The sequence below is a fragment of the Jaculus jaculus genome, chromosome 3, assembly GCF_020740685.1.
Source record: "Jaculus jaculus isolate mJacJac1 chromosome 3, mJacJac1.mat.Y.cur, whole genome shotgun sequence".
Classification (NCBI taxonomy): Eukaryota; Metazoa; Chordata; class Mammalia; order Rodentia; family Dipodidae; genus Jaculus; species Jaculus jaculus.
Window position 1 is genome coordinate 98686410 of NC_059104.1, and position 13237 is coordinate 98699646.

Sequence of the window (13237 nt, forward strand, 5' to 3'; positions counted from 1 at the left end):
GGGCTGAATGCTTTGGAATTACCTTTGAGCTGGTCACCTACTATTTCCTGGAAGGAGCAGATGAGAAGCTAGCCCATCGCCTTCTTCCAACACCTGCAGGAAGCACCAGTGTCCTGGGTGATGGTTTCTTTCTTGCATTCTTACAGTGCCTTCTAGCACACAGATGTCCTTTCTTTTCAGCCAGTTCAGAGGAACTTTGTGTGTCTATAGGAATCTATGACTCAGTTGCTTTCAGACCATTCCTGTGGCCACAGTGGAAATGATTGCTTGCTGTGTCCTGTACTTCGGCACCACATGAAGGATATAGGGGCATCTGGCTTTCCCTCTTCCCAGGACCAGCCCCAGAAGTCTGATGATCCAGTTCCCTAACTTGCTGCTGGTCCCTTCCACTTTTCTGTAACTGCTCATTGTAGGTGTCTGTGGTAACCCTCTACCACAGTCTTCATGGCCCTGCAGGAACCAGAGTATGTGTTAAGCATGGTCCCCAGGGGTATGCTAAGTCCTCACTAATAAAGCCCTTGGTAGCTGACCCCTTCGATCTTTTGGGATGTGTATGTCCTTGCCTTCTTACTGTGTGCCTTATCATTTCCACAATCCCCTAAGCCTTTTTTTCCAGATATTTCATAGCCTTTTGAATGTGGTATACCTGGCCCATTTGGAAGTAATTTAGCTTGTGGGTGACTGTCAGGATGAGACTCATGACAACTAAGTAATGTTTGATCTGTCAGAGAAGAAATCAAGTTGTGTTGATTTGTTTTTCTAAAGATATATGAGCTACTACCCCAAACCCTATTAATTTACTTTCAGTACATTTAGATCAAGAACTCTTTGGAATAAGAGTGATAAAGAGGAGGGCTTGGGACACATAACTGCAGTCCCCAGGCCCGGCTTCTCTCAAACCACAAGACAAAAAGACTGGCCAGAATTTGTACCCTGGATCTTTGTAACTTTTTTTATCTTCAGTTTCATATAAAATAGAGGATAATAGTAGCAGAATTAAAATGTATAAGGAATTTAGCACTTACCTATCATATAAGTGTTCAGTAAATGTTAATAATTATTGCTAAATAATACTGTAATGGATTTCTTGGTTGATCTTACATTCTGTTTTTCCTGTTTGAGCCCATGCAATGACACACCTGTATCTTTAGCAGAATGGTAGTTCTCTGGCAGTCTAGCTTGAAGCATGGTCCATGGCACATGCCCATTCTGGGTTCATGTTTTGTCTTTTTTTTTTTTTTTCCCAAAGCAGGGTCTAGTTCTAAGCCAGGCTGACCTGGAATTCACTAGGTAGTCTCAGGGTGGCTTTGAACTCATGGCGATCCTCCTACCTCTGCCTCCCAAGTGCTGGGATTAAAGGCGTGTGCCACCACAACTGGCTTGTTGTATTTATTTTTTGAAAAAAAAAATTATTTATTTTCAAGGGGGAGCAGGGAATGGGCATGCCAGGGCCTCTAGCCGCTGCAGGGAATTCCAGATGCATGTACCATTTTGTATATCTGGCTTTATGAAGGTACTAGGGAAGCAGATTCAGGTCATTAGTCTTTGTAGGCAAGTGCCTTAACCACTGATCCATCTCTCCAACTTGTAAATTCTTCTCCTTCTTCTTCTTCTTTTTTTTTTTTTTTTGGTTTTTTGAGGTAGGGTCTCACTCTAGCCCAGGCTGACCTGGATATTACTATGTAGCCTCAGGCCTCAGGGTGGCCTCGAATTCATGGTGATCCTTCTACCTCTGCCTCCCAAATGCTGGGATTAATACCACACCCAGCCTCTGTTGTAAATTCTTGATGGGAACTTGCTGTTTGCTTTTTTGTTTATTTTGTATTTTAAAGATGTGTGTGTGTGTGTGTGAATGCCAGATGCATGTGCCACTTTGCATCCAGCTTTACGTGGGTGCTATGGTGCTAGGGAATTGAACCTGGGCTGGAGATTTTGCAAGCAAGCACCTTTAATCACTGAGCAGTCTCACCAACCCCTGTTTTGTTGTTGTTTGTTTATTTGGGCTTGGGGGTTTTTTTTTGGGGGGGGGGAGTGAGACTTGTTCACATTCTGTAGTTCAGGTAGGCCTCAAACTCAACAGTCCTTTTGCATCAGCCTCCCAGGTATTGGAATTACAGGAGCTACAATACTATGTTCAAGCTACATTTTTTTTTAATTTAGAAAAATATTTTGGAGAGATGGCTTAGCAGTTAAGGCACTTGCCTGCAAAGCCAAAAGACCTCAGTTCTATTCCCCAGGACCCAAGTAACCCAGCTGTACAAGGTAGGACATGCATCTGGAGTTCATTTGCAGTGGCTGGAAGCCCTGGCATGCCCATTCTCTCTCTCTTTCTTTCTGCCCTGTTCCCTCTCTCAAATAAATAAATAAAAATAGAATATTTTTTTAAATTATTTACTTATTTGCAGAGAGAGAGTGAGTGTGTGTGAAGACTGTAAACAAACTCCAGATATATCCATTACTTTATGCATCTGGCTTTATGTGGGTACTTGGGAATCAAACCCAGGTCCTTAGGCATTGCAGGCAAGTGCCTTAACCACTGAGCCATTTTTCTAGCTCCTCAAGTTAAATTTTTATCTGTTTTGTTTTGTTTTGTTTTTTTCAAGGTAAGGTCTTGCTCTAGCCCAGGCTGACCTGGAATTCACTGTGTAGTCTTAGGCTGGCCTTGAACTCACAGCGATCCTCCTACCTCTGCCTCCAAGGTGCTGGGATTAAAGGCATGCACCACTACACCCAGCCATGTTTTTTGTTTTCTTTCATTTTTTATTTTACAGAGAGAGACACAGGGAGAGAGTCAGACAGACAGACGGAGGGAGAGAGAGAATTTGGTGCACCAGGACCTCAGCCACTGTAATCAAACAACAGACACTTGTGCCACCTAGTGGGCATGTGCAACCTTGCACTTGCCTCATCTTTGTGTGTGTGGCTTATATGGGATCTGGAGAGTTGAACATGGGTCCTTAGGCTTTGTAGAGCACCTTAACTGCTAATCCAGCCCTTGTTTTCATTTTTAAGGTGGTAGTTCACTGTGTAGACCAGGCTGGCCTTGAACTATCTAGTGACCTTCCTCCATAGATCACAAATGCTGGCATTAGGAGTGTATGCCACCACATCCTGCTTCCTTGGGTATTGAAATTATTGCAGGGATTTCTTATACTTGTCAGTTTGGGGACCTGTTCTAGGTTTAGCTCTTTGGTGTAGGCACTGACTCTACATAGTCCTTTCTTTAAGACACAGTTTCCATTCTTGAAGGTTCCCAGTTTGCCTCATTCCTAAGGCTGGGAACCCTTTTAATGACTTCCCAAATACTAGCCTTCTGTTACACGTTTATAGTGAAAATAAGATTACCCCTTCATAGATGAATCATTCTCTCTTCATAGTAACATGGTTTTTGGTGTTGGGGGGTAAATGACCAAAGTGTTACCCTGTCTTTTGTATCCATGGCAGTGCTCTGTAGAGTGAGTGAGTAAAAGCCATGCTGCAGGTATGGTGTGGCCTGCTAGCCCCTCAGATTCTCAGAACCTTCCTCCAGGAAGTCAGATCAGCACAGATAATTCAATCTTTTCTTTCCTACATTGAATTACAATTTTGTAACAATTCTAAATTCTGGCCTTTGGACAGCAAGGTACAAATTTGTATAGTACCCTCAGATTCTTGAAGAACAGCCCAACATGTCCCTTGTTCCCCATACCTTCTCTTCTCTATAAATCAGGCTCAGTTTTTCTCCTGTCTTCAGGTGGCACTGTTTTATTTATTCTTCTACCATGGAAATTAGAAACTGGTTTTCACACACTCCCTATCCTTAATTTTTATTCCCCTCATGCCAAATACTTTTTTTTTTTAAATCCGGGTGCGGTGGCGCACACCTTTTTTTTTTTTAATTATTTATTTATTTATTTATTTGAGAGCGACAGACACAGAGAGAAAGACAGATAGAGGGAGAGAGAGAGAATGGGCGCGCCAGGGCTTCCAGCCTCTGCAAACGAACTCCAGACGCGTGCGCCCCCTTGTGCATCTGGCTAACATGGGACCTGGGGAACCAAGCCTCGAACCGGGGTCCTTAGGCTTCACAGGCAGGCGCTTAACCACTAAGCCATCTCTCCAGCCCATGCCAAATACTTTTAACTTCTTTGAGCAAGTTGTCTTCAAAGACAAGGTGGATGTTGCTGTTTCAGGTCAAAGTCACAAGTAGTCTTCATTCCCATTCTAGTGTCCTGTCCATATGGAAGCCCAAAGCTCAGCTGAACTCCTCAAAGTCATGCAAATAGATGACAGCAGCGGGTGGCCACACTGTGCATCTCTAGTTAATGTTCTGTGGGCATATTGAATTTCATGGGCCCACAGTGATTTCACTGCAGACACCACTTGGCGTCTTGTGCAGGGCAGATGAAAGCAGCCTCTGAGGAGGCGCTGCTCTGGCATGCACAGCAGAGCAGTGTAGGCCTGTCATCTAGTTAGCATGAGAGGTTCTGTCCCTGCTGGGAGAGGACAAATGATGGGACCATTTTAGACATTAAAATAAGAGTACTGGTTTGCGTCTGGAAAAGTTGGTAGCTTGTACCTTTGATTTCAGAACCCATTTTCTTCTCATTTGTTTTAGTATCTGGTGGTTGATTACATTTTCATGCTGTATGTAGTGTGTTCAGATCTCATTTGAATTTAATTTCATTACCTACATGACACTGAGAACGTGTGAATCGTATATTGTGTTTATTCAGATTTCATCCTCGGTGCAACAGATGAAAAGTGTTAGATTTCTGATCCTCTGCAAGTATAACAGACAAAAATATTCTTGTCCTCCTGATGTTAACACTGCCCACAACAGTTCCTACCCTGGGACTTGTAGACATCTGGGGAATCTATGGCAAGTAGCTTTGGCTCCTTGAATGGTCAAAAGTTATATGCAGATTTTTGTATGTATGTTGTACAAATTTTTCTGAAGAGTTTTTAGGTCTCTAAGACCAGATAATGGTCTGGATGACTGAACAGAGATTTCAGAATTCTGAAACTCAAGTAGATACATCTTTTAATTAGGACTTACTATAGCAGTGTATTTGTGGGTTTTCATTGTTGTTGTTTGTTTTGCTTTGTTTTGTTTTAAGGAAGTTGCTAGAAATAGAAATTTGTTTTTAAAGCAAGCCTGTAACTGAACTTGTTTTGGCCTTGGTCATCTGATTTTATGCACTAAATTATATGTGGATAGACCAAAAGTAAACAGAAGACTGCCATCTAGAGGCGTAAATATTAACCTCGCGGCTTCCAAGGCAGAGCTGGGCAGCTTCCTACACAAGGCTTTTTAGCTGTAACAACTTTTTTTTTATTTTTTATTTTTTAATTTTTATTTATTTGAGAGCAACAGACATAGAGAGAAAGACAGATAGAGGGAGAGAGAGAGAATGGGCGCGCCAGGGCTTCCAGCCTCTGCAAACGAACTCCAGACGCGTGCGCCCCCTTGTGCATCTGGCTAACGTGGGACCTGGAGAACCGAGCCTCGAACCGGGGTCCTTAGGCTTCACAGGCAAGCGCTTAACCGCTAAGCCATCTCTCCAGCCCTGTAACAACTTTTTAAATGAAGAACATGTTCTCCTCATGAATAACTGCAGACCATAACTATGTGTGCCATTAGTGCCTCATTGTAGGATCTAGCCCTGCTACTCTAGAGATAGAATGAGCTTTTAAAAAAGCTCACCACTGTATGTAGCTGCATTTTCCCCAGGAGGGGAAGGGGAAGGGTGTTTGATTTTTTTGTTTGTTCATTTGAGGTAGGGTCTTGCTGTAGCCTAGACTGACCTGGAATTTACTCTGTACTCTCAGGATGACCACAAACACAATGATCCTACTATTTCTGCCTCCCGAGAGCTGGGATTAAAAGTGTGTGCCACCACACCTGGCTGTACTCTGTTTTATAGAGAGTGGGAACTCTAGAGTTTCAGATCTACTTTGCATTTGAATATACTTTTACTCAGAAAACAAGAACAAATTGATACATGATATAAAATATTTTTGATTTAGGGATTTTATTATATATTAAAGTTAGAATACATTAAAATGAATAGTTCAACTGATTGAGAGGGGGAGGGAATATGATGGAGAGTGGAGTTGCAAAATAAATAAAATAAAAATGAGTAATTCATTTTACTTATTCTTAGTACTTCTTTCATGAATGTGATGTGTAATGGTGTTTACCAAATGTTGCAGAAATTGCAAAGTTGAATTTTCCCTAGACATTTAATCAAACAATTTATATCTACCTGAAGATCTGTAGTGGGGTAATCGAGAGCATATCTTTGGAGTTAGTATGTCAACTTTCCAAAATCTTGTTTCTTCTTCATTTATAAATGAGGTCGCTGGGCTGAGAAGATGGCTTAGAGTAAAAGGTGCCTACTTGCAGAGATGGGGTTATTAATAGTATCTAACAAGGTTATTATAAAGATTAAATGACATTACAAGACTTTTTATAAATAAGGTCTCATTTGATATTAAATAAATATTCATATGTTCAGTAGATATTTAGCTCCCATTAGATGTAGCAATCATTTTTAGTATTAGAGATTTGATATTGAGTGTGACAAAGAAAGACATGGGCCTTATACTGTGGTAGAGGAATTAGATGCTAAACAAGTAAATAAATAAACAAAATGGTTTCATAAAGAAATTTTTTTAAGCCGGCCATGGTGGCACATGCCTTTAATCCCAGCACTTGGAAGGCAGAGGTAGGAGGATTGCCATTAGTTCAAGGCCACCCTGGGACTACAGACCCTGACCCAGAATGAGACTCTACCTCGACACCCCCCCCCAAAAGAAAAAATAAATATTTTTAGTTTTTTATTTTATTTAAATATATATATATATATATTATTGACAGCTTCCATAATTGTAAACAATATTCCATGGAAATTCCCACCCTCTTCCCACTTTCTTCTTTGAAACTCCACTCTCTATCACATGGTTCCCCCAAACAGTCTCTCTTTTATTTTGATGCCATCATCTTTTCCTGTTACTATGATGTAGGTACTATCAGGCACTGTGAGGTCATGGATATCCAGGCCATTTTGTCTGGAGGAGCACGTTATACAGAGTCCTACCCTTCCTTTGGTTCTTAGATTCTTTCTGACCCCTCTTCCGCAATGGATCCTTAGAGGGTGTGATAGAGATATTTCAGTGCTGAGCACTCCTCTGTCACTTCTTCTCAGCACCATGGTGCCTTCTGAGTCATCCCAAGATCACTGCCATCTGAAAAGAGAAGGTTCTCTAACCAAAAGTGAGAGTAGCATTAATATATGGGTATGAACATTAAGAGAAGTACTTACTGGGCAGATTGATGAGCTAATGACTACCCTTGTTGTAGGTTTCCAGTATCAGGAATGTATTCCCTCCCATGGAGCAGACCTCCAGTCAAATTAGAGGGCAGTTGGTTTCCCCCATAACAGACGTGGCTCTTTTAGTTTTTTAAGGTAGCATCTTACTATAACCCAGGCTGACCTGGAATTCACTATGTAGTCTCAGGGTGGCACAGGGATCTTCCTACCTCTGCCTACCGATTGCTGGGATTAAAGGTGTGTGCCACCATGCCTGGCACATAAATTTTTTTAAAAATTTTTATTAACATTTTCCCTGATTATAAAATATATCCCATGGTAATTCCCTCCCTCCCCACCCCCACACTTTCCCATTTGAAATTCCATTCTCCATCATATTACCTCCCCATTACAATCATTGTAATTACATATATACAATATCAACCTATTAAGTATCCTCCCCTCTACCTTTCTCTACCCTTTATGTCTCCTTTTTATCTTACTGGCCTCTGCTACTAAGTATTTTCATTCTCACGCAGAAGCCCAATCATCTGTAGCTAGGATCCACATATGAGAGAGAACATGTGGCGCTTGGCTTTCTGGGCCTGGGTTACCTCACTTAGTATAACCAGCACATAAATTTTGTGTAAAGAAAATTCATACGAAGTAATGGAGTGGAGAGTAACTGGAGTTCTGCTTTAGTATAAGTGATGAGGGAAGAGCTTTCTGAAGACATGGCATGTAAGCTCTTGCTTGAATGAGTAGAAGCCTTTGTGGGAAGATCTGAGGAGTGTCCATTCTGCTCAAGAAGCAAGTGTAAAAGTCAGTAGGTTGGAGGGTGCTACCTCTGTGCAAAAGTTAGGTGGGCCTTTGAGGCCCAGGACTTAGGATTTTCATTCTGAGGATCATGTGAAGAAATCTTGGAGTCATCTGCAAGGTGAGAGGCCCACAGTTAGCTTCAGAAAAACATCAACAACAACAAAACACATTTAAAAAACGTTTGCTTCCCTATGGAGAATAGACTGTAATGGAGCAAGAATGGCAACAGAAACACCAGTTAGGAAACCTGTAGTCGTCTAACAAAGAGATGCAGGTGTCTTAGATGAAGATGAATGAGTGGTTCAGGTATGTGGACCCTCTCCTCTGTGTAGAATCAAGCAGTTATAGCATTGTGGTAAAGGGCACCAGGAGAAGAATCAGAATAAGAGCCATGTGACTGGAGACTCTGCGTAGTTTTGACCATTTCTAAAATGGGAATGGTGATAGTACGTTCCTCTTTGGATTGCTGCAGGATTAACTGAGATGATAATAATTGTAAAGTATGCTGAAGAACATGTTAATGCTGCTGCCTTATCATCACCGCCCACCAACTTCGTCACAACTACTGCTCCCACATGGTCATGAGGACCTGCAGTTTACAGATGAGACTTAAAAATAGAGAGTGGCTTCGAAATGAAAATATGGGTTCTGATTTTGAATCCTTTGTTCTTTCTGCAATAGAACCTGGAGTATGAGTTCCCTGAGAAAAGTATCTATTGAACAAATCTCCACAGCCCTCCTTTATGTATCTGTAATGTTTAATTCACATTAATGAAATTCTAAGTAAGGCTGGCTGTATGCCTTATATGGTAGAGCAGTCTGTGCCAGTTTCCCTCATGCCTTGTGCTGTCAGAAGTTTCAAATGCCCTAACTTTTGAAGAGATATGCCCACCTAAGCCAAAATTATTACTACACACATCGTAATATGTATGGAGGACAGAACTAAACATTTTGAGAACCTTGTATGATACTGAATCTCTTTAGAGGACATTCTGCTCTTCATTTACTATATTAAGTAGGGTCATATATAAGTAAGTGAAATCTATAGATTATCCACTTATTTTCTTTTTAAAAATATTTTATTTATTTATTTGAGAGAGAAAGAGAAAGCAGCAGGGGAGGGGAGAAATAGGCACGCCACAGCCTCCAGCTACTGCAAACAAACTCCAGATGCATGTGCCATCTTGTGAATCTGGCTTACATAGGTACTAGGAGTCAAACCTGAGTCCTTAGGTTTCACAGGCAAGCACCTTACTGCTAACCCATCTCTCCAGCCCCTATCCACTTATTTTCTTATCAGACTTAGTGTGGAGGCATTGACCAGACTGCCTTGTTTGAGTTTCCTTTTTCTCCTTCTCTCTCTCTCTGCTTTGCCCAGTTCTTTCTGGAGTAAGCAGTAGAATATGTAAAGATTAAAACATAAGAGATATAATTTGAAACAGGGAGCCCGAGAATCTACCTGCTGGCCTTGCTTCTAGTTCCTCAGCTCCATAGCCTCACCTCCCCAGGCTGAAGGCAGGCTGTTTGTCTGTTGCAGAGTGTGAGCATTTGATCCGCCACATGCTGGTGTTAGACCCCAATAAACGCCTCTCGATGGAGCAGATCTGCAAGCACAAGTGGATGAAGTTAGGAGGTGCGGATCCCGAATTTGACAGGGTGAGCTGGGCCCCAACTCCTCTGAAAGCCACTGCAATCTCGTCTGCACGTGGTTATAATCAGGCTAGGATCTGAAGAGATGGGCTTCTGTGAAATACTAAAGTGCCACATGAGTCAAGTAGGGTGGAATATAAGAAAACACAGCTGGCTTGTGGGAGATGGTGATACTGGTTTCTTACCATGTGTCCCCAAATCATAGTTTGGGTTTGGCTTTTGAGAGGATATAGTGCCCATTCTGTAGCTCACCCACCATGGAAATGTCTTTTTTCTTGTCTTGGTGTGCTTAATTCAGTGGCTTCTGTAGCATACCTCTATTTAAGTAAACCATGATGATCATTCCATGTATCCCAGAAAGCTCAGGAGACCAGAGGGATCTTGTCTGCTCACAGCTGATCACCATAGTTGTCTTGCTTCGATTTTTGTCTCAGGACCAGAGAATCCTCAGCAAGGATGCATGAAACAGCTTAGTCATTATCTATCTCATACCATATGGATGTGGTTAATTGGGGGCTTGACAGTCTGCCTCTTTTCACATTATAGTTAATAGCTGAATGCCAGGAACTGAAGGAAGAAACAAAAATGGATCCCCTGAATGATGATGTCCTCTTGGCCATGGAGGACATGGGACTGGACAAAGAGCGGACACTACAGGTACCTGGGAAGGAGTGGAGAATAAGTGAGATATAGCCATCCTTTCTCTTCTGCTCTTTCTACTTTTCTCCTTCCTGAGCACTTGAGGCTTTTCACTCTCCTCCTTTCTCCTCCTTCTGTGCCCCTCCTGGGCCTGGGAAGGAAGGAAAGAAGCTGCTTTGATCTTCTGCTGGTATTATTGAAAGGGTTGGTCATTGACACGCCATTTCATCAGGGTTTTTTCACTTTTTCCCCTTCTCTCTTGGTAGTCATTAAGGTCAGATGCCTATGATCACTATAGTGCAATCTACAGCCTGCTGTGTGATCGACATAAGAGACATAAAACCCTGCATCTCGGAGCACTTCCTAGCATGCCCCGAGCCATGGCATTTCAAGCACCAGTCAATATCCAGGTGGGCAATATCTCCAGTGAACTAGTTGAGGACAAGTAACACCAAGGGGTAAGGGCTTAGCTGCTGCTCACCAACACTAAATCAAGAGAGATTCTGTTCTTCCATCCATCTCTTCTTTTGTGAAAAGCCAGTTAGGATCTGAACTTTCTTTGACAGAAGGGATGGATGGCAGCAGTAGTTGTTTTCTTTTCCTCTTCTTTTCTAAGAAATAGAAACCCATTGTGAAAAATCATCCTATCTAAAGAATGCTTTCTTACTGTGTCTTCTAAGGGCAGACAAGCCACACTTTAGCAATGAAGATACCTTGAAGCTGGGTGTGGTGGCACACACCTGTAATCCCAGCACTTGGGAGGCTGAGGCAGGAGGATCATGAGTTCAAGACCAGCTTGGGCTACATAGTGAGACCATGTCTCAAAAGACAGCGACTACTTTGAGAAATTAACATCATTCTTCTCTCTAGTGTTTAAAGTATGCGTTTATCCATGTGTACTGCTTTCTAGGTGGAGCAGGCAGGAACTACTATGACCATCAGTGTCCCCCAGGTGCAGCTGATCAATCCAGAGAACCAAATTGTAGAGGCAAGTAGCAACCCCTGAAAGTTGTCAACTGAAAATGCTTTCCTTCCCATTTCCATGCTTGCTTTCCTTCCTTCTTATTTCTAGTTGCTTATGTCTAATCGACTGTGTTTCCTTCCACCTCAGCCTGATGGGCCAGTGAACTTGGACAGTGATGAGGGTGAAGAGCCTTCTCCTGAAGCTTTGGTTCGCTATTTGTCAATGAGGAGGCACACAGTAGGCGTGGCTGACCCACGGTAAGTGCCTGAGCAACAGCCTTCCCAGTACTACAGCAAAGAATTCCCACCTGGCTCTGAGTGCCTCCCATGGCACATTTTCCTACTTCATGATCTCCCTCAGATGAGATCTAAATAAGTGGCCCAAGTCATATTTTGAACATATTTCTGACCCTGGTAGATCAGAACTAATTTGATTAAATATAGTCTCATTAGAGCTGATGGCTATTAGCAACAGTCATGCCAATGGTGAGCAGTATGATAGTATCTTTACCCAAGAGATGGGAGTCTTCTAATCTTAGTCATCCAAAAGTAGCCCTAACTCAGCTGTTTGACAATTTTTAGAAATGTTGTCTGCCGCATGTTCTAGCACAAGACTCATGTATGCAAGAAGGACAGATGATGTGGTATAATTGATATATGTAGACAACTAAGCATTAAGTAAACAATAGCTAAAGGTCAGTGGTAGAGGCACTTGCTAACACAAGCAAAATTCTGGGTTTAATCCCCAAAACTGCACCCCTTCCCCCTCTAAGTGAATAAGAATCCCAAAACACTCTGTTTTCCCAAAGTGTTTTCCCAAGGCTGTCTATCATGTGGTCCCTGATGCTCTCACACTGGGAAATGAACTGAAGGTCAGCTCGCCCCAGTTCTGTTTTAGAACCAAGGCCTCTCAGCATAAGAAGTAGCCTACTTCATTGCTGAATGTTTTGTTCACTGATAGGGAAAAGAAGGTTGTGGTAAGAGTTCTCCTGAGAGTTCAACTAGGGGCAAAGCTGTTTTTTGGGTTCCCCCGCCTCCTTCTTTTTATAAATGTCTCCTTGCTCTGAGTGAATTTCCAGAAGAGACTACCAGGCCTGCAGATTTGCGTGCTTTATGTTCTGTGTTCTCGGCCCATGATTAAATAGTCAATAGGAGGAACATTTTGGTTCCACTGAGCATGTCATTGCAAAGGGTGGTGTCCTGGATCACTGTTAGTGGAAAGATCTCTTATTTTAAAGTCTGCTGTAAAACCTACTGTTGCAGCATGACAGCCCTGTACATCCAGTACTTAGCTGTCCTGTCAGTGCTGACAGGGGTAATTACATTCTTTCCCTGGTGAATCAGTTGCTACTTCAGGCAGCCATTGTCTCAGTGGATGGCTGGTGCTCTCCAGAAGCTTGGTGTTCACCTCTAGGCTTTGAAACCGGAGCTGGAGTCATGTCCGTGTTTCCTCTTGGCTGAGAACTGTCTGCTTAACATGAGTGGTCAATGAAGAACAGCAGCCCCCAGTCCCAAGGAGTAAAACAGCACAAATTATACACATTAACTTATGCTTTGCTTGGGTTAAAGAGAAACACCAATTTAAGAGAAAAATAAAAACAAGGAAAGATAAAATTATTGTACTGAATATAGTAGTGCCTTCAATTTGGTGATTTAAGTACTTCTGAGTAAGAATATTAATGACAGTCCTCTGTTGTGCTGTCTCCTATCAGCACGGAAGTTATGGAAGACCTGCAGAAGCTCCTACCGGGCTTTCCTGGTGTCAGCCCACAGGCTCCGTTCCTGCAAGTGGCCCCTAACATGAACTTCATTCACAACCTGTTGCCCATGCAAAATCTGCAACCAACTGGGCAGCTCGAGTACAAGGTACC

General features: G+C 42.4%; 1 protein-coding gene across 7 annotated transcripts in view; it reads left to right on the forward strand.

The window, feature by feature from the left end:
- Sik3 (SIK family kinase 3) overlaps positions 1 to 13237 on the forward strand; it is a 286449-nt gene that overhangs the window by 233498 nt on the left and 39714 nt on the right. For 5 of the 7 annotated variants that reach the window (XM_045145195.1, XM_045145196.1, XM_045145199.1 and 2 more), the window contains exons 7-12: positions 9652 to 9770; positions 10311 to 10421; positions 10670 to 10813; positions 11314 to 11391; positions 11515 to 11624; positions 13079 to 13232. In XM_045145195.1, the coding sequence (XP_045001130.1) occupies positions 9652 to 9770; positions 10311 to 10421; positions 10670 to 10813; positions 11314 to 11391; positions 11515 to 11624; positions 13079 to 13232 (716 nt within the window). The remainder of the gene's footprint in view (positions 1 to 9651; positions 9771 to 10310; positions 10422 to 10669; positions 10814 to 11313; positions 11392 to 11514; positions 11625 to 13078; positions 13233 to 13237) is intronic. The other 2 variants (XM_045145198.1, XM_045145201.1) reach the window with 1 other exon arrangement.